At 41.9% G+C, this 21,781-nt stretch overlaps 1 protein-coding gene across 4 annotated transcripts; it reads right to left on the bottom strand.

Moving 5' to 3' along the window:
* Positions 1-3,966: 3,966 nt before the first annotated feature.
* On the bottom strand, positions 3,967-20,732 carry slc6a4a (solute carrier family 6 member 4a). Of its 4 annotated transcripts, XM_052077860.1 has the most exons (15): positions 20,607-20,732; positions 20,152-20,308; positions 15,147-15,962; positions 13,777-13,911; positions 13,105-13,327; positions 11,273-11,411; positions 10,789-10,923; positions 10,543-10,646; positions 10,279-10,406; positions 9,981-10,093; positions 8,840-8,971; positions 8,130-8,229; positions 7,245-7,345; positions 6,930-7,097; positions 3,967-5,515 (listed from the first exon to the last, which is right to left on the bottom strand). In XM_052077860.1, the coding sequence occupies exons 3-15, from the start codon at positions 15,613-15,615 to the stop codon at positions 5,441-5,443; spliced, it is 2,022 nt and encodes a 673-aa protein (XP_051933820.1). In that variant the 5' UTR covers positions 15,616-15,962; positions 20,152-20,308; positions 20,607-20,732; the 3' UTR covers positions 3,967-5,440. The 4 variants fall into 4 exon arrangements, with proteins under 4 accessions (XP_051933820.1, XP_051933819.1, XP_051933818.1 ...); XM_052077859.1 differs by lacking the exon at positions 20,607-20,732 and having other exon boundaries at positions 20,152-20,533; XM_052077858.1 differs by lacking the exons at positions 20,152-20,308; positions 20,607-20,732 and adding an exon at positions 19,726-20,127.
* Between the last annotated feature and the right edge of the window lie 1,049 nt (positions 20,733-21,781).

Below are 21,781 nucleotides of genomic sequence, written 5' to 3' on the forward strand. Positions count from 1 at the left end.
GTATGGTAAAAGAGAGCACAAGGACTAGCACATATTTTTCAGACAAGTCTACAGATACACCAAAGAATAAATGATGTAGTCAAACCCTTTTAAGGGTTTCAGACAACAAATTGTAAGCACTTTTGTCAATGTCACATCCTGTTCTCTGATCTCATTTCTACACGGAGCTTCAGTACTCCCCAGTGGTGTGCGTTGGACAAAACAGCTCGCTTGTATTGCAACAGCTTCTTTTTGTACCAATAGGGGGAGACGCAAGCCCATTCTCATCATTTTTTTGACTGAAAAGGTGATTGAAAATCTGCAGTACACAACTTTCTCCTGATGATGTCTGTCTGTCTGTTATTTAATTAGGTGATAACACATTTTGACTATAGTTTTTGAAATCAGAGATGCAAGTACATTTTTCAAGATTTGTATTTTCGTTTGTTGGTGTAGATGTTGCTTGATGTGAGACTGTTTATTAGCATTTACTGTATGAGCAGTCAGGGGATAATTTATCTTTTTTTAATGGTCATGTTATTTGACAATATTGATTCAAAACTGCCTCAAACTGATATATGAGGCACAGTGACATGATATTGCATTTTTTGATAATATTGATGGGATTGGAAAATTGTGATGTGATCGTGTTGGTATTAAAGAGTTGGATTAAGTCAAGTAAATTTGAAGGTGTAGGTATTAAATTAATGACCCACCACTAAGAAGAGATCCGCATCCTACCTCTGTCTCAACATTCTTCACTGCGTTTGTCCAGTCCAGTATAGATGAATAGACATTGAACAGTATGTGTCATTGTGGTTAACTTCTTTTTACACCTGCAAGACATCGAGGAATTTCATAAAAAATCGTCTGTTACCTCAAAACCAATTTTATGATGGCGACAGTTTTAGCTTGGAATGGATTTAATCTATTTGCATTACATGCAATAGCGAAAATTCAAACACACACACACAAAAACACACACACACACACACACAAAAGCATTACCATTTTTTCTTTTGATTTATTTTCTACGTGGTTTGCAAAAATTTAGGGTAAGAGGTTTTGTACAAACTGGCGTGAGTTTAGACACATCTCAATCAAGCAATTTACATAAATTTATACCTATCAAAAATTTTGATAATTGTATGTCAAAGTCCAAATTATTTTCTGCACTGTGCTGCCAATATGAATTACATTTGAAATGAAATGTTATACGTTGCCTTTTTTAACGTTTTCCCTGTAAAGAGAGAATGAAGTGTTGACCTGTTGCTTCTGTTTTTATTTTAAGAACAATGAAAGTATCTAAGAACCCAAATGTGTGCGTGTGTGTGTGTGTGTGTGTGTTTGCAGAAGGCCTCCTCTGCAAAGATAAGATGGTATTCTCTCTTCTTGCAAAATGAGTTCATTAGAGAAGTGAAAGACGGCCGGTGCAGGGATTCAGTGTTTCTGTATGATAAAGGACTGAAGCAACCGATTGGAGGCAGAAAAAAAAAGATTTTCATTTCCTGTTCTTCAGAGACAGCGGCGGTATCAGAGCATCAGCAGAGTGCCTCGGCCGTGGAAAGAAATGGAGAGTGTCTGAGAGGACAGGCGGGGCAAGTTAGAGAGGTAAATGCCAGGGTTTTATATCCTCGCCCTAAAAAGTCCCCCTTTAGATAGAGACCGAGAGGAGTTGGACAGAATGAGTGAAAATATATGTCAAACCGAACAGCTCTGTGGAAACAAGTCAATCAAAGTGAGCCACTTGGGTCATCTCGGTGCAGGAGGCCAAACCTAGCCAATTGAAATGGCAGCGCTTGAAAAGTCACTATACCATCATTAAGAAAGAAATGAACTATGAAATGGAGGGGATGAAATGAACCACAGGTTCTTGATAGGCACCTGATAGCGTGGCAGGGTGGTAGGGAGATGCTGAGATGACAGGTACGGCTGAGGAGGACGGATACTGTGTCTCCGCTCCACTGTTTAATATAGATCTACAGCGATTAGACGGGCCCGAGAACACAGGACCTGCCCGTCAGTCAGTGGAAGGGAGCTCAGAGGAAATTGCCACAATAAAAGGCACGCAAATGGTAGAAACACACACAAACCTATGCATTTATATGTGTGTGTGTGTGTGCGGATGGACACAATGAAAGTGTGAACCTTACGTTAAATCAGTACACAGTAATGCAGTAATGGCTCCTGTACTGAGCAGGCTTCTGATGTGCACAAAAGGCTTTGTTGTCAACTCCCAACACATGCGACAACACCGATACTAATCATACTTTTGTGGCACTTTCATTCTGTTTGTTTTCTGCATGTTAAACCAAAAATGTTTGCTAACACATTAGCTTGTGTCGAGAATTGAAAATCTTTAACCTTTATTAGCTTGCAAGAAACATTGAACACAAGCACAATGGTTGGTGATCCAAAATGCTGTTATAATCGGGATATTAATTGTATACTGAATAAATGTTTTATTGGGCAAGATTAGTAGATCATTTACTTGTTCTTGACAACAGACATGTACACAAATTCACATCACACCCTTGCGGTGCCCTTCTACACACACTTGGGGACAGAATTAATCATAGACATGAAATTTTCATTGTTCCCGCCCCTTCAAAGTATTTCCTAAATTAGTCAGAGAGAACAATGCATTTTCAACACAGCTTTCCCCAAGCATCCGACTTTCATTTTGGAAACTTGGATTAAAAAAAAAAAAAGCGCAGTTATTTCGCAAAAAACAAAAATGACCAGTGCGAATAGGAAAGCGCGTGTCACGTTCTGCCCGAAGCGATAACTATCGCTCCGTGCAGAACAATGAAATAAAGGATTGGATCCCCGGAGAACAGACAACGAAAAAATCTTGTCAAAGAAAAAGAGTGTCTTTAATGACAAAAAACAGAAAGAGCCCGACAGGGAAAAACGGTAACACAAAACGCTGGTCAAATAAGGACCAGGAATAACAAAGAAGGATACTACAACTGAAAACGCTCGCGGAAAACAAAACGACGCGAGGAGGGCCTGAATTGGCGGAAATACGAGTAATACAAAATCTAGGAGCTAAACGCGAATAACAAGAGTAACGGCCGTAAGGCAAAAAGGCAACTGGTCAAATGACAAAATAGCGAGAACGAGCGCGAGAGCAATATGGCACGGCGTGGAATTCTCCGGCAGTGAGTAAACTGCCGGAGTCTCCTAATAAAGGAAGCATAATCATCCCGAAATGAACAACAGGTGTGCAGTCGGCGGAGAGAAAGCCCGCCCCCTGCAGGCAGGCACGGAACGTGACAGCGTGTGTCCTTTTTGTTGGTTAGCAGCCTGCAATTTTTGTTATAGCAAGTCTCACACATCTCCTGAGCACTCCCAGCCCATTCTTTTAAAAACCTCTCAAGCTACTCCAGATTTGCCGGTCATTGGCCAGGGACCTTGGTCTTCAATTCTCCCCCATATGTTTCAAGTCGGGGCTTTGTGCAGACCATGAGATAACATTCACTTCAGCCTTCTGGAGGTCGTTCTTCACCCAGAGTGATCGATTTCAATATCATGTCGGAGGAGTGTCGACCTTGACCCAGTTTGCTGCTGACTGCTTGAGGTTTTCCAACAAAATCTTGAAATATCCTTCTTTCTACAGGATTCCTTTCACCGTCACAAGATTGCGGTGGGCATCAAAGCCACAAGGCCAAAGGGAATGTTTTGAATGTTACTGAATGAATCCAACGAATATGACGTGGTTCATTACATCATAGTGAGCTCCGTTTCAATTATTTTAGTCACTCGCTCAATGAAAAGGTGTGTGTATATATATTATATATATATATTCTGTATACACATACATATATTTCTACACACACATATATATATACATACATATATACACATATACATATATATATATATATATATATATGTGTGTATTTGTGCCCAAAATTATTCAAGCGATTTATCTCCACAGTTCTTATAATAAAGCATTGACGCAAAAAAAAGACTCAAACCCCATTTTTTTCTCCATATATCTTTATTATCTGATGCTTCTCATATTTCAATAGCTTTATTCTATCCAGGTAGGGTTGTCAATACAGTCTTTTGAAGACATAGTACATAGATCTATAAGCTTGAGAGGTACTAGAGGGAGTTTACATCCTTCATGAGATAATTTGGCAATTGACAACAACAAGAGACCATATTGTGCATACACACGTTTTCTCTCTCACACACACACACACCCAACACACCTTGAGTACATGATACACACACATCACAGCATGCACACATTAAGGCTGACCATCCCTACCTACTCATAGCCTTGCACACGCATCAGCACATGCTCACTCGAATCCAAACATCCACATTCAAACCTCCATGAGGGGCAGGAAACAAATTTCCACAGGGTAGCTTACACTAAATATCACACGGACAAGGAAATACACATGTGGAGGTACAGTACTTACCATATTTGAAGTCTTAAGTCTAGATTTCTCTCACTCTCTGTCTTTTTGGTCGTAAGGAAAGAGATGGTAAGTCGACTTTTAGATGATGACCTTGTTGATGGTATGAAGTCCAAATTTGGTATCTATTACTGACTGCTCTGCAAGATTACTACAAGCTCAGGAGGTGACTGAATAAATATGATTAGTGGATAACATGAAGATAATATGAGCATATGCAAGGTTAAAGTGACAGAACACAGAAAGTGGATAAAATGCATGTTTCATTTTGCACAGATGGAAGGAAAACACGTTTCATCTGAATATTTATGGGCCATAGTAACAGTCTTTCTGTCACGCACACAACGCGTACAGGTCTCTCTCTCACTCACACACACCCACACACACCCACACCCAAACCCACGCACACACACACACACACACACAATGCCACAGAATGTCGAACTCTGAGCAAATCTATCCTTGTAATCCAACATCGATGGACCAACAATAATGTCACATCGCATGGCATATGAGCCGAGAAAACGTCATATATTTGGCGTCGATGACGTAAGAGAGAAAATACCTGATTTTTGCTACATATTAGAATGCATAACTTATGTGTACTGTATGTCATTAAAATAATACAATGAGAGTGGAGGAAGAGAGTCAAACACGTGGGCACCGTCTAATCGAAACGATCAGTGCAGATGTACAATTTAAATGCAAGCCAATACCTGTACAAAATAGGCGTTACCTGATGAAAAAGGAAGTGATGCGCATGAGAGAAATGGTAGGCGCATGTAAAACATGTTCACCGACCGAGCCGACCAGCACTCAACCAAACGAAATGAGATTGATGTAACCTGTCTTCACCCACATGAAACCGACCAACAGTCCCAGATTTGAGCTTCACAATGAAAAAAAAAAAGAAAAAAGAAAAAGAGGCAAATGTGGTGAAAGGTAGCCTCCATGTTTTGTAGTGTTGTAAGGAATCCAGAAGAGGGCGCTTAAAGTAAAGCTTGAAGTGGCACAGGAGGATCGGGTCAGACTGCATTGGTGACAATGAAGCCTCTGTGTTGGTCATTGCTGGGCTCCGGAGTGATGCTCTTTGATAAACGCTGCAAAGAAATATAAAAGTACATTGCAAATGACAATTTCAAAGATACTGAGTTAGTCAATCGACAGCCCATGCCGAATAACGTAGCAGTTATCTGTTCTCTTAAAATCCCATCTTGTGAGGAAAATATGTTTGGGATAAATGATTATATTTCCAAAACATAATTAAAGTGGATGCTGAAAAGAAGAAGTATGGAAGTCATTGCCAGACATACACATCACTAGCGTAATGTCCGATCAGATTGCTCTGATGTCAGTGCTATTTCCAGAATATCCAAGGTGTAAGCAGCTCTACGTCACGATGTATATCAACCAGTTCTTCGGCATTTTACTTTAAGTAGCAATTTTCAAATTGTTGGGAAACACTAGCCTGGAATTTGGGATTATTCTCATACATTAGCCTAAAATTAAGGGGGGGAAAATAACAGCTATCATTGCCATGCCGATCACTTTCCCAAACCCAAAACAGATTCTGAATCAGTTTTTCTACCAAATCACAAAGGAGTTCATTTGGGGCAAGAAGTGAAAGGTTAAAGACTGGCCAAATGAATCTCTATATTTAAACCCAGTACAGTATGCATTTTACCTGCGAAAGAGTAGATTGGAGGTAGTCATCCCCGTCCCCGCCCCAAAACAAACAAACAAACAACTGAAATAAGCTGTGGTGAAAGCTTGGTAAGTGTCACAAAAATAAAGCAACATTTTACTCATGTAAGAAGGTCACAAGTGTGATTCAGAGCAAAATATGTCTTCTTCACTTCAGTCTATTATATCAACGACAAGCCTGCTAGTGAGAAAAATGTACTTGCCCTTTGACCTTGCTAACGCTTATCTATCCCCAGAACTTCCATGCGTTTGTCCTGTACAAAAGTAGATGTTTACACTGCGCCATGCTGACAACGTGTGTCAGTGTCATTGCACGCCTCGGCAGTTGTGTCAATACAGGACAATGCGGCCTTACTACAGCTTATCACAATGTTATAATGATGATGTTGATGATGAGAGGAACGTTTTTTTTTGTTGTTGTTTCTCGTCACGACACTGTGGCAGGTGTGTGATTGCATAAAGCAGCGAAGAAGCATTCACTCGGCCCGAATGAAACGGCCCGAATGAACTTTCCAGTCAGTGTAGTCAGGTGATAGTCTACCTGCATTCCACGTTTGTGTGTGTGCGTGCGTGCAAGTGTAGTTTGTGTAGCTTGAATTTGTGTTTTTTTTCCCGAATGCTAAGTCTTTTGGTGCTAACTTGTAGTAGTGTCACATTAGAGGTTGGCCTTAAATATGCATGAGAAACTGTGAGAAGACTAGCGAGATGCTTCCTGGAAAGATCAGAGGAAGGTCATTTTGACTCATTCACAAAGTCTGAAGGACCAAAATGAGCCCCCCACCCCAAAAAGTGTGCGCGGTAAAAGCGTACCTGTTTGAAGGTACCCTTGGCATTGATGAGGTGGTAGACCATGTAAGCAGGCACACAGATTAATGATGACACCCCGATACTGTAGCCAAGGGCCGTGGTCCAAGGTGGATACTGGTAGTCGAACAACTTGACCTCAGGCGGGAAGGCCAGGAAGCTGATGATGATGAACTGTAAATAGAAACAAGTTGAAAACTGTGTGTGTGGACAAAAAAGTGTTTATGGAGTTATGTCATGGGGATCTCATGCAGCATGGGGATGAAAAACAATGTGACTAAGCTATTAAAGATTGAGGGAGCATTGATCGGAGTGACTCACCAGGAGAAAAATGGGGCAGATGGCGACCCAGCAGATCCTCCAGAAGAATCCCGGGTAGAAACCGAGCATAACCTGGATGTCGTTGCAGAATCGAGTGGTACCTGAAATGCACACACGTTGCCTTAACTATTGGGTCCTTCAAATGAAAAAAAAGTTACGCATTTTACAATTTTTGTAATGATGTATTTTGTGTTATACAAACATTCTCTTTTTTTTCAAACACTCAACATGTTCAGAGGCATCTGTGCTATCGATACATATATAGTTTTTATTAGTTCTTTGGGATTTATTATTCTTTATTTTTTGCAAAAGGAAAAAAAAAATGTGTCTGGAGGTCCCAACCAAGCCCTACTAACAATCCCGACCGGACGTGTTCATGTAAAATGCATTGGTTTGAAGCCTCCTGCAAAAAGGCAAACTCATCTGGCGCCACCTAAAAGTTGCACAATTGGAATGACCTCAACCCAACAATGTGGCATGCATACGTTTGTCCAAGCGAAAACAAAGTGATTGACGTAAAAATCGCGTGAAATGCATGTTTACACATTAGGTTTACGATGCATTCAAAAATATGAATTATAATGGGTCCCTATGGTGGAAAATATGTAAATTGTGAAGATTACGAATTTTATTATTGCTGTAATGCCTGAGAATTATCAGCCCGTGACGTCATGAAATTTAGGCCATTTTAGAACCCCCCCCATATGTTTCAGCTCTCTCGTGTTTTTCCGAATGCCTTTGCCTTTGATTCAAAGGCATAATTTTACATTTATCGCAAGCGGTGGACTACGAGGGTTAATCTTCGGTGTAGAAAATCATTTGGAATGAAATCGCGTTCAAATGTTATCCATTCTTTTTCTTGATGTAAGAAGGGGCAAAACTCACCGTAGAACCAAGAAACCGCGACGACTTCAAGCAGTACCACGGTGATGACCGCGGGGCCCGTGGCATACTCCTCAAACAACTTGACCACAAAAGCTCCGCCCTGATCCAAGAAGAAAAAGTCTCAGAAAAATCCAGTTTTTAATCACTTCTTTTGTAACAGGCCTTGTCCGTGCACGATGATGTTCGCATATTGCATGTGTAGAGCGTAGCCCTTAATTACTCCAGTTCCTTACCTTAATTGAGGCCTGGAGATAAAGGAATTAGTACTTTAATCTGATTTGCATGTCATTGTAAACTGCAGCTAATTACGTTAGCTAAATGAAGCAGCAACACACAATGAAGCATATTTACAGTATATTCTTAGAAATGATTCAAAATATTCAGAAATTTGGGAAAAATGCCAAAGAATGGAATGAACTGAGGACTGTTGTCGTAGTGGAATTAATCATAGCATCATCGGAACATTTCCCAGTTAGGAGGCAAATATGTACAAGCAACCTTGGGACTGCAAACAGTACAGTATGACATTGGAGCAATTTCATAGGATGATTCATTCGTTCTTTGAGGCGATATTGGAACGCGCCTTTCGAAAATGCTGAAAACTTTTTTAGGATAAGAAAATAAAAGCGAATGCACGAATGCTGCTGGCTTGACTTTCTGTTATTTTCAGATTAACTTGTACATATTGTAGTCGAGTTGATGTGACTTACATATGTGAGGGTGGAGAGTGCCCCGAGGTAGCAGACGCAAACCAGGCCAAAGACAAACTGCTCTCGTCTCTTAACCAGGACATTGGGGAACTCATCAAGCATAGCGGTGACGACTCCCTCTAAACCGGCAAACTGGAAGAGGGAACAAGATACGAGCAGATAAGAACTGAACTGACCGTTCATTTAAACAGTTATAACATTTTTATTCATCGATCTTTCCTTCTGTTTTTCATACCGCTGCTCCTCACTTGGGGCGCTGGGGCCTATCCCAGCTGATTTGGGGACAGAGGTGGCATATATTCAGGAGTGGGACAACCATGCACACTCGCATTAACACCAACGAACAATTTAGAGAAGGGGTCACCAACTCGGGTCTTCAATGACCCCTATCCTCCATGTTTTAGATGTCTCCCTCCTCCAACACAACTGATTTAAATTAGTAATTATTTTATTTATTTATTTATTTATTGTTGTCTTTATTTTTTCTTATTTGATGTTGTTTTTAACATTGTACTCGTGATTTTAACTGCTTGTTGTAAGGTGTCCTTGAGTTTCTAGAAAGGCGCCCACAAATAAAATGTATTATTATTATTATTATTATTAAATGATCAGCTCATCAGCAAACTCTGCAGAAGTCTGATAACGATCCTGGTCAATCCTGCATCTAAAGCATGCAGGAGAGTGGCCCTCCAAGACTATGGAGCAGAATAGGATGTTTCCCTCGTTAAATTTCAAGCACAAGATGCCTAAAAGAAGGAAAAATGGGCCACACAAGGCGAGACGGTATACATGACACAAAGCAACAGATTGTGCAGTAATAATATCCTCAGTCATGACAAAAAGGAGCAAAGGATCCCTGATGTTGATTCTACACTGATTATCTGTATGGAATAAGCACTTCGCAGGTCTCTACAGCTGGCTGCTTAGGCACGGATGAACACAGGCTTATTGGGAAAAGATCACTGCGCTGATATAAGGGCATGGCCACGTTATTTTGTCGCAAAAGCGAGCCCAAACAAGTCATAGAGAAGACAGCGTTTATGTTCATGGCTGTGCTAATATGAAATGCTTTATGCGGTTTTAGAGGGGAGCAACAAGTGGCATAGAACATTGATTCATGAGCACAATGCGTTAAACTTACTGTGCTATCCAGACCCAACATAATGATCATGAGGAAGAAGATTATGGCAAAGAAGGTTGCAGCTGGCATATTTGCAATGGCTTCTGCATAAATGATGAAAAGCAGACTGGGTCCTAGAGAAAAGAAGAAAAAAAAACAAGCAGGTTAAAAGGAGATGGCTGCTTTGTGTAGCGTTCGGAAAATGATACCAAGACTTTGCGCGAAATGACTTCAGGGAACAAAAATGCAGGTCATCGTGAGACTGGATTTGTCTTCAACAACGTGATATTGAATGGAAATGGTCATTGTAGTTTCTTACCAGCATCCTTTGCAACAGCATCCACATCCTGCTGTCTCATCTCAGCCATGTAGCCCAGAACAGTAAAAATCACAAAGCCGGACAGAAAGCTGGTGAGGCAGTTCACTGAGCTGGTGACCAAAGCATCTCTGAAAGGGACAGAAAAGACGCGCGTGAATGCGTGAGGAATTTGGGGTCTGGGCTCTTTTGTTGTGTGAGTCTAAACTGTAGAATGTTATAGCGACTTTTGTCTTGTCCCTATGAGGCGCTTCCTACGGAACTCACTTGTAGCAGTTGTTGTGAAATGGGTTGTAGCTAGCAAAGGCAAGGAGAACCCCAAAGCCCGGACCCAGCGAGAAGAAGATCTGAGCTGCTGCGTCGATCCACACCTTGAACACAACATCAGAGACACATTGGAGGTGGTAGAAACAAAAATATCAATTCCAGTGACAGGACAAAACAATCCACGCGACAAGTTTCTGCCGTAACCAACCTTCGTGAGTTGGCAAAAAGTAACAAGACTCTTCTTACTGTTGTACTGAGCAGTTTCTGCCAATCGGGTTTGAGATAAAAAACCACACCCCTCCAGGCCCCGGGTAGGGTGGCCCCACGGATGAGGAGCACCAGGAGCACCAGATACGGAAAGGTTGCCGTCACCCAGACCACCTGAAAGAGTAAATAAAATAAACCTATCGACGGCCCTTTTGAAGAACACACTGTTCTTGTTTCACCGTTGATGTGTCAGGAGAGTGATGTCATCGCAGTGATCTTTTTCATTGGGTGAAATCGAATCAAGTGAAGCTGCTAAAAAAAGACTCTCAGGTCTGGTTTGCGGTCTCATTGGCTTAAGTGGCAAACCACAGATGATTTCTCTCGAACCGACCTGCCCGACAGCAACAATGAATGAGAATGAGTGTGATGTATGATGACCATTTTTCTCAATCCAAGCATCTATCTATCCATTCTAAGTGGCACGCTCTGCCCATTAACCGTACCGCCGAAAAGGTTCAGCTACCTTTCCAGATGTTTTGACTCCCTTCCAGATGCTGAAGTAGACGATGGTGAAGATGAAGAGCAAACAAAGGGCGAGCTGCCAGCTGACGGCGCCAAGCTGGTGCAGACCCGATGAGCGGTGCACCTGCAACACATGACGACTGGAGAAAGGAGCCAGGGTGAGGATGTTGCGAGGTCGAGAAGTGAAAAGAAGATGCTCACAGAAGGGAAAGATGCAGTGAAGGGGCCAGAGAGGATAGCACATAGTCGACAAAGTTGCATGAAATTCACACCCACACCCCTCATTTGAAATGACATTGATCAAAAAAATGTACAAACTCTCAATAGATAGATGGATAGATAAAGAAAAAACGATGGCAAACAGGTTGACGTAGACAATGAGGATATCATCTTGTCACAAGTTAAGCACACAAAGCTGAAATGATGAAAGACGGACATGATTTTATATTGACAACAGGAAATTCGGTTAGCAGATTGACTTGCAGAATTTGCAACTTTTTTTTTTAACTGTTCTCAAGCAGCTTCAACAGATAACACAATCCGTCTTCAAAAATAGCTTGAAGGACATGAGACCGGCATGTTTGGTCACCCAAACACAATGTTGTGAAGAAAAGAAAGGAAGGGAAATGTAAAATGATTGCACACATGAAAGAACTTTTCATACAATCTTAGGTCTTGCCTACACATAGCCAAGTTTTTTTAAAATTTGAATATTTCACCTTCTCCGCGTAGGAAAAAAAAAATCCGTACACACAGCCTTATTTATTAAGAAAAAAAAAGCACCAAACTGCATAGGTGCATTTTTTCCCCAGCGCATTTACAAGCAATTCAAGATGTCAAAACAGCAGGACAGGGCTCATTCAGCTGCTTCTTATTCAGCTTCATCCACATGAACGGTCTCGCTCTAATAACAATAACGAATATTGAAATAAGACAGAAAGCAAATATTATGTACCGGTACTCAAACACAACGCAATGTTGCAATGTCTCTCTCCGCTACGCACACAGTACGCATGCACTTGTGACATTTTGAAACTGACGCTGGTGTGTGGGAGGAAGGGTGTGGAGGTAGATTTCTGTCACTTTCCTAATGACTAATTATTATGGAGCTGGAAAATGTTAATCGTCAAAAAAAAAAAAAAACGTTGCCGTCACTTGACATGAAAACTGAGTGCGCAGCTGGAAGCGCTGCCACCAAGACTATAGTTGTCGGGGAGGCGGAACAAAAGAAAAGAGATCGGTATGCAAGCTACGGGGACGCCATTGCAGTCCGTCCCGGAACTGCATGACAGAATGACGGACGGATGACAGTCAATCAGGCCACCACATATGTACACCTGCACAATCTAATGATGATGATAATCCAATATGGCTGTAACGTTGATGTACGCTCATTGACAAAAATGTATGTTTGAGTTTGTGGTTGTAGTTTGGAGTGCTGTAATAATAGGCAGAAACACATTAGTGAGTTAATCTGTTGGTTATCCGATTTAGCTACATTAACCAAAGACATTTTAGGAACAGAACAAAGTATGACGCTATTCTAGACCACTTTCAGCCGTGTTGTACAAAATTGTGCGTGCATCTTTGTAAAAGCAGGACTTCCTGAAATCACTCGTATTAAATATATTGTTTATACTTCCAGTCACTGATGTAATGATTGAATGCAAATCTTGTTCACAGGATCACTTTTTTACATTTTTACAATAATTCATCAATATTTTGGTATGCATACTTAGATTGTCGTCCTTGCTCTTATCCTAATCCTACTCATCATCTCCCTCCTGTAAATGTCTCCCCCTATGCTTTCTCATCCCACTTACATGCACTTACGTATAGAACTCCTCGGCAGGGGAGGTGGAGGAGTTGGACCACGAAACGTTGTAGTCGGTGGACATGTATCTGTTACAGTTGCCCGTGTTCCAGCTGTTGGTGCAGGTGGTCCAGGGAAGGGTGGAACGGAACGACGACAACAGGTAGTACAAGGCCCACGCCATGATGGTGTTGTAATAGAAGGCGATGTAGAGGGCTATGATGCAGATAGCAAAGCCTATACCTGGATGAAGGAAACAAATGACCGTTAAGGAAGAATACTTGACGACGCGAGGAAAATTGTGGCCGACACAGTGTGGACGTAGGCAATAAGATGCCATTTGCGAGGGATTATTTTACATATCACTCCTCCGACACAGATCAGTGATTCTTTCAAACTCCTGCTCAAGTGGTTGACATTTCCTCATCAATTTACATACAAACCTATTTCCAAACACCTGGCATTTGCCATGGAAATGCGACAATTTCCATAACACAGACAGAACATCACTGGAAATTTTCAAACAAGACTCGGAGCTGCTGGACTTTAAATGAGGCATCGTGAAGTGAATCTGCTAAGATCTTCACATCGTGCTTCTTTCTCTTTTTCTTCCACCCTTTCAGGCAGTTCTCTCAAATTGCAGCCCCCAATTCAAGCAAATGCCCAACTAATTTTTCCATATCCGCTCTTACCTTTGAAGATGGGGCAGATATGTTTCCAGATGGAGATGCAGCCATTGCGGTGAAACTGGCCGAGAGCCAGCTCCATGTAGAAGAGCGGCACACCTCCAAACACCGCCATTAACAGGTAGGGAAGTAAAAAGGCACCTGGGGTGAGGACATGGAGAACAAGGGTTAGGGAATAAATGATCTAAGGATGAACAGGAGAAGCAGAAACTAGAGACACAGAAAAAAGAGTAACTTTGAGTCATACAAAAAAAAAAAAAAAAGAAGAAGAAATACAAGTCAAATCTGTAACTTGCATTCCAAAAACATGCATGGTAGGAAATTGTAGAATCTAAATTGTATGAATTTGTGTGTGAATGGTCCTTCGTCTCTACGATTGAGTGACGGTAAGTCAAGGGTGTAACCAATCACTCGTCCCGAGTCAGTTGGGAAAAGATACAGCTCACCCACGACGAGCGTGACAGAAAATGTATCGATAGATGAAAAGGTAGCACAAGAAGAGTTCAAGACCACAAACCGAGACTTCAACTCACAGCTTGTCAGATCACATCTCCCCTTTGCCTCCTATCTCATCATTTATTTGTTTGTCAGTGGTTTTTTTTTTTGTTGTCCCCCCGTCTGGTCAAAGATAAGAGATGATTGAGCGCCTGCCCAAGCAACAGGTTATTAAGCAAGCAGGGCACTGAGGCCTTTTCAATAAAACAAAACCTCTCACAATTAATACTGGTGCCTCTATCAAGTGTCTCCTTGAGCCCATCTCTGCTTCACACACACACACACAAACGCACACACACACACAGCACAGGAAATTGCATGGACTTTATTATTGCACATTCAATAAAAGTGAAAATTAAGGCAGTTTTCTTTGCGTAGTAAGGATTTTGTGACACAGACAGAATGGCTTCCTTTTACTACCTAGATGGTGTAAATACAGTTCTTAAAACCTTTATTTAACCACCCATTTGTCTCAGGAACCATCCGGCATCTTGAAGTGATTGAATGCCGACACACGTAATTTGGCATCTTCATCCAGGAATAATTCACTTTTTTTTTTTTAAACATAACTTACTTTTTGAGTGTATTATTTAGTGTGTCTGCGGCATTAATCTTACATCGCATGGTGGTCTAATAAATGTGTGAAGCTCTGTAAATATTTTAATCCGGCAGACGAATATAATTTCACACGCGTGTCTGGCTGAAAAAAAATGAAGAAAAAAAAAAGACTCGTTTTAGGAGTCTACAATGGAGTCAGTGTGACTACATGTGAATTTCTAAATTTTAATCTCAAATTTGCAACAAAACAAAAATAAAAGTCAAAGATCAGATTTTGACACATCCTACACACAGCCGCCACTCCAATTCATGCAACTCCTCACCTCCTCCGTTTTGGTAGCAGATGTAGGGGAAACGCCACACATTGCCCAGGTCCACTGCGTAGCCGATCACAGACAGCAAGAAGTCCACCTTCTTGCTCCACGTTTCTCTGGGCCGGTCCAAGCTAGTTTGTTGGACCACCAGAGTCCTGAGAACTCCCAGCGTCGCGGCGTCCTCGGAGCTGCCTGCGGGCCCCGAGGTAGAACCTGCAGAGTAAGCTTCGGAAAGCCCCGCTCCCTCGTTGGAACTCTGAGGGCTGGATGTGGTGAAGCCATTGGACACCTGCTGGCCTGGTGTGGCACTCTTGGGTCCTCGCTTCGCAAGACCGTCAGCCAGCATCAGTCGACAGGTTTCGTCCTGCGTGGCCTTCTCCGCTTCCTTCACCTCCTCTCTCTGATTGCTTCGCTCGGCCTCGCTCTCCCGTTGATCCTTTGTCAACATGCTCGTCATCGTCAGATCTTTTGTCTCCATTGGGGTCACGTTGGTCGTTGTGTTTGGGTTTTGGTGAGGTAGTTACGGCCGGGAAGAGGTCGGTGAATGTAAGATGGTCTTGGTGTCCGATACGGTGCCCATTAGGGGAACAAATTTGTTGAATAAATAAGGGTGAGGAGAGAAAGGGAATGATTTACAACTGTCTGTGTCCTTCTTGGACAGGGAAGGATGAGGAGATCGGAATTTCAAGAAAATAGACTTTGATGGGTTTGCGCGCCAAGAAAGATTAAGTGCAGACAAGAGAATTTTGGCTCCTCTCCGTTAGCTGCTTGTTATCAATGGCCCAATGCTTTGGTGGTGAGGAGGAGGGAGGGGGAGGACATCAACTATTGACACAAGAACATTGACAAAAAAAATTAATGATTGAAACAACAGTGCACTCCCGAGTTCAACTTTGAACTTTTACACTAGTTTTCCATTTTTAAAACTACTGCAAAAAGACATTTTTTTTCCACACATGAATCAAATTTCATGTGGAATGAATCATCAGTTGCATAACTTTTGATGCATATCTACCCAAAAGCTGACCATCAGAAGAGAACAAAAATAAAGGCCACACACGCCAGCATATGCTCCTAAAACTTAATAAAAGTCTAAAAAGAATCTAGAGTTGAGAAAGCACCAGATTGAATCACCACAATGTGTGTTCAACCAATGAGTATTGTTCCATGTGTGCACACTAAACAGGCACAGGCACAGAGAAGGTTTTAAAAAAACAAAACAAATTTAAGAAACAGAAAAAAAGCGCTAATTTAAATCAAACCAACACTGACTAAAATGATACAGATGTCCTCTCAATGTACTACAAGCAGTCATTTTAAAAAGTAAACAACTCTGATTCAAATTCAATGTACATCGTTGTCCTGTACGTTGTTGAAACCTGAACTGACTATATGGTAGTTAAAACAAAAGCGGACAATTAAGAACTGATCGGATTTTGAAGGAGATAACTATAGTGAGTCACGGATCAACAGAGTTATTTCAATGTATCTTATTTCTATTAGTCAGGTTCCATTCACATCCTTTTCATCACCTCCACCCCATGTGCCGTGACTCTCTGAGCGGTCATCCTCGGGTCAAAGCAGTTGAAAAACTCTTATTTCCTCAACAACGACCTCATTTCAGCGAAAGACACAAAAAGCTTTGGCCACAATCAAGCATTTCAATGTGAAAAAAAAGTATGCATAGGAAACATGAATGCGATTCATAGCTACCTACTGTAAGTTACTGTACTTTCGTTGCCAGACTCATGATAAAATACAATCCAACAAATAGAAGTGATGAAAGCTAAACAACTTTCACTTGAGTAATGCCATCAATATTTAACTATAGTAAGCACAACCACGTTACCTGTTGAGTGAGTTTGCCAAAAGACGGCAGCAGCAAATAAAAACTGAGCAAAATCCTCGCCAAGGAAATAAACAGTGTAGACTAGCACATCAGGACAGCCAACTGCCCCTGGAGCTCACGGAGCTCTCGAACCTCTCTTGTTTCTCTGGCTCCCCCCCCTCCTCCCCACCAACTCGCACCGCGCACACACATGCAAAGAGACACGCAGCAGCACCGCCACGCCGTGAAGATGCATGCATATGAACAATTGAGTTTGGATAAAGGTTGTGTATGCCGGGAGCTAGTCAGATGTAGAATCTCATGATGAAACATTAAGAACTGGATTCCGCACTCCGTTATTAAGGATAAACATTCACAGGTGGTATTCCCTCATTCCCTTATCTCCTTTTTTCTTCCTATGCTTTCATGTTAACAAGCTGATACATTGTCATCATGCCGTGCATGGAGGGATCAGATTATTTCATACTTAAGGACTTTCTGGACATTTTATCCTGCAATCTAAGCGGGAAAAATTGGGGTATTCACATGAATGTGTTGATGGTCAAGTAGGGTTCCCTTCCCTTTACGAAGACAAGCGGTCTCGAAAATGCCCTGGCCTCCAGGATTATTGGCACATCTGGTTAAGATGTGTTCTTTAGAAAATTGAGGTTATTTGAAGACTTTTGGCACATCTTAAGCAGGGGTGGCAATAATGATGGAGGTCACTTTATATCTCGGAAGTCAGATGGGATCAATTTGTATTGGGGCCAAGCGAGAGAATGCCCCCACCAAATCCATCAGTCTTATTTGTTTCACTGTGCATTTGATATTCAGTCCAGAGGAGTGATTCAATTGCGCAACATACTTGATGCGGCTGGCAAATGGCAATATTTTTATCAACTTGGTATGATACAGCTACAGTATGAACTCGATGAGCTCTACGTTGCGATGAGCAGTGGTGCAAATGCATGACATCTGCTACTACTTTAAATCACTTGCGTATTTTTGATCGATTTGTAGGCAACAGGCACGCACTCACGCTTCCCTGTTTCTTTTTTATCATCATTATCTTTTTGAGGGTTTTAAAACAAAAAAATTGAGACAGAAGATGTTGATTCTGGTAAAACTGCACATATTTGAGGTGTACTGAGCACAACCCTTCAACATTTCCTGCAAAAACACCCAACCTCGTGCTTCTTCTTCTGTCTTTTACATGAAGTATGCTACATCTTACTGCATGTGTAAATAATCTAAGCCCTCCTGAAATGAATACTGGGCTTTGACTGCATGACTAAATATCTTTCATTCCACAGTTTGAGCTGAATCATTTCCAATCTGCGGGTAGCAAAAAAACAACCAAACAAAAAAAACCCCTTTAATGCACACCATAAGTTAGCACGACAAAAAGAAATACAATTTTTGACATCAAACGCTCACACAATGCAAATTCATTTGCACATCACATGGTTGTATGGCAGTTATGCTTTAAATTAGAGTGTTAAGGACCACTGGGGTGAGCTGAACAAAGCCACATCCACACAAGGTGCCAGCTCAGCAAACTTTGGGCTCTATGCCAGCTCTCAGAGCACATGCAAACCAAACAACACCCTTTAGTCGGCCGTTGGCATGTAAAAATGATCCACTTATCAGAGTCTGGCAACTCTCAGCGGTTTTCCTGAATGGTCAACTTTTATTTTCTTCTCCATGTAATCTCTTAGCAAGTATGCTGACAGATAACAGAAAGGGTAAGTCGAGGAGTAGGACAACGCCTAAAAGAAAAAGTTGAGAGGAAGGAAAATGGGGGAGTCTGACACTGGGGTCTGTGGCCAAGGCGTGATTTGATTAGAAACTGGATCCAGTTTCAGTCAAAGAAAAAAAAACCTTCGTATGGTCTGTTGTCAAGACATGCTCAAAAATTTCCTGCTCGGTTGAGTACCACAGTAGATTTACGCAACTTATTACTAATGAGGAAAGGGGCGCGGGATATTTTGGAGTGGAAAAAGTCCTTAAATAAACATAACGTCACTGAGCTGTCATGTTTTGGGTACACCCAAAGATTTAATACAGTGGTGTAACCTTTGACCTATTAAGTATAAAACAGTCTTGAGAAACACGTGACGAAGATAGGTAGACGACCTACTGTCTCTCTCTCATACTCATTTGTATGTCAAACCAATTACTGGAAGTTGCATTGTAAAAGGAAATTTTACAATTTCAATTTTACGAATTAAAAATTTCCCAATGTTTAGGAATGCATTCGTTCGCAAGCATGCTTTGTTGTCGTTGCAAGTAACACTTTTGATGAGTGTGGTAGGTTTGCAACTCTGTAATACGTTATTTTGTACAGAGAGGGGTGATATATAGTTGGACTTAGAAGAGCCATAAGTAAGGGAGACGTTCATTTTGGAGCCGTTCATGTGAAAGAGCCGCTCAAAGGACTGGCTCTTTTATGCATTTCTTGATAACATCAATGTAAAATGTAACTAAACACTAAACATCACAGTTCATGTGCTACTTTACTTGTTTAGGTGATGGGACATTAAATATTGTATTCTAAAATAATGCGAGTTTTAATGACGTGGGCTGAATTCAAGTCATAGTACGGTAGGTGGTGAATGTTGGCAATTGTGCCCAACATTGGTTCATTTTGACATTTGGAAAAGTCTGTCAATGTTTTATTCTTCTTTCAACATATAAAAATAATAACAACAATAAGAAGAAGAATCGGGCAAATAAATTAACATTGAGACTGACTCTCACTTTTTCAGGCTTCAGGTGGTCTCTCTCCCTTCGTCCCGTTTTAGAGAAAACTCTCTCTTGAAGTGCTGAAGTTGTAACAATGCACGGCTTCTTCACCGTGAGCTTGCTAAGCCTCGGCTACACCCCTCCTACTACTCGCCAGTTCTCCAGCAGCTCCTCCTCTGCCCTGTTTTCCTCCAACAGTCTGTTGTTTACTTCTCCTTTCGGGTCAAGTTAAAGTATATATTTATAAAATATTTTTAAGTTTTATATTGTGCTGTCTGAGCAATTGTCCTATCTTGGTAGAGGTGTTTGAGTGTCTTGCCTTGCCCCTGGTAGGGTCATCCAGGGGCAAGGCATGTTAATATATTGCAAAATTGTCTCATCAGCATAGATGAAGGTGGTAGTAAACAAACAAACAAACAAAATAAAACCCTGTGTTCTTACCTTGGTGTGTTGAGCAGGACATAAAGCATGTGGTCTTGACACGTGCAAGACATCGCCTTATTAACAGCCAGTCTCAACCCGATCCCATGCACCCACTTCCTCATACACATACGAGCTCCTAATCCAAGACTTTCTGAGGCACATTTCTAAAGATGACCTAAAGGAAACAAGATTGGACGTAAACATCAAGTAACACTTGTGGATCAGCAGGGTAGAATGTTGTAAAGTGTGTGCTGGCCAGCGAGAGCTTATAGGTCATTACAAGTCACAGGTTGTCTGTCTCCTGGCCTAACTAACCCATTTACAGACACTTGCAACCGACTGGGCCAAAAGGCACCGTGCCAGGTACAGGAGCACAATCGGTAGACGTGTGTGTGTGTGCATGCGTGTCGACTAACGCAGACATAAAAAGGGCTACCAAGACGTTGATATCAAATAAAAGTGTGTTCACTTACCAGTCTCCGCTTCTCATTCATATCCAACCTTTGCAAATGTGTTGAACGTCATTCCAATCAGCATGAGCTGAAGCACGAGGTTAATCCTCATTGCAGTGCACACAAATCCACACACACGCACGACGAGAGGAAAGGCAACAATTGCAAGGGCAAAAGGAGACAAAATGTATTGAAGAATTACATCAGGTGTAATTCAACTGACATTTTTTTGTCTACAACTACACTAGAAGTTGCTTAAATTTGATTGCTGTAGGGATGACCGTCGTCCTTATTCGTGTAAGTGATGGCACAAAATGCGACAGAAGTGATGGTCTTTGGGCCCAGTGGCCCTTGTACATCCCATCCTGTTGATTTGGGCCCCCTGGCTCCTTATCTTAAGTCAACAGTCTCAAACTTGGGTCTTAAACTTGACAGTGATTTTAAATTCATTCATCTTCCTAACTGCCTGATCCTCACTAGGGTCGCGGGGGGTGCTGGAGCCTATCCCAGCTGTCTCCGGGCAGTAGGCGGGGGACACCCTGAATCGGTTGCCAGCCAATCGCAGGGCACACAGAGACCAACAACCATCCACGCTCACACTCACACCTAGGGACAATTTAGAGTGTTCAATCAGCCTGCCACGCATGTTTTTTGGAATGTGGGAGGAAACCGGAGCACCCGGAGAAGACCCACGCAGGCCCGGGGAGAACATGCAAGCTCCACACAGGGAGGCCGGAGCTGCAATCGAACCCGGTACCTCTGCACTGTGAAGCCGACGTGCTAACCACTGGACTACCGGGCCGCCCCTGATTTTAAATTGGACCAGCAAATTAGTGCTGTTGTCAAATCCAGCTTCTTTCATCTTAGGCATCTACCTAAAGTAAAACCTCTCCTTTCTCTTGAGCACTTTCAAACAGTAATTCATGCCTTCGTCACACTCCGACTGGATTACTGTAAGGCACTTTACTTTGGAGTCAGCCAGTCCTCCATCAAGCGTCTCCAGTTGGTCCAGAATGCTGCTGCTCGCTTATTGACTGGTATTCGTAGGAGGGAGCACATAACTCCTACTCTGACATTCCTTCACTGGCTCACAATACATTTTAGAGTTCTTTTTAAGATCTTATTTGTTTTCAAATCTTTAAAAGGCCTCGCTCCACCTTACCTGTCTGAGCTCCTTCACCCAGGAAGGACCTCTA

The sequence above is a fragment of the Hippocampus zosterae genome, chromosome 10 (assembly GCF_025434085.1).
Source record: "Hippocampus zosterae strain Florida chromosome 10, ASM2543408v3, whole genome shotgun sequence".
Lineage (NCBI taxonomy): Eukaryota > Metazoa > Chordata > Actinopteri > Syngnathiformes > Syngnathidae > Hippocampus > Hippocampus zosterae.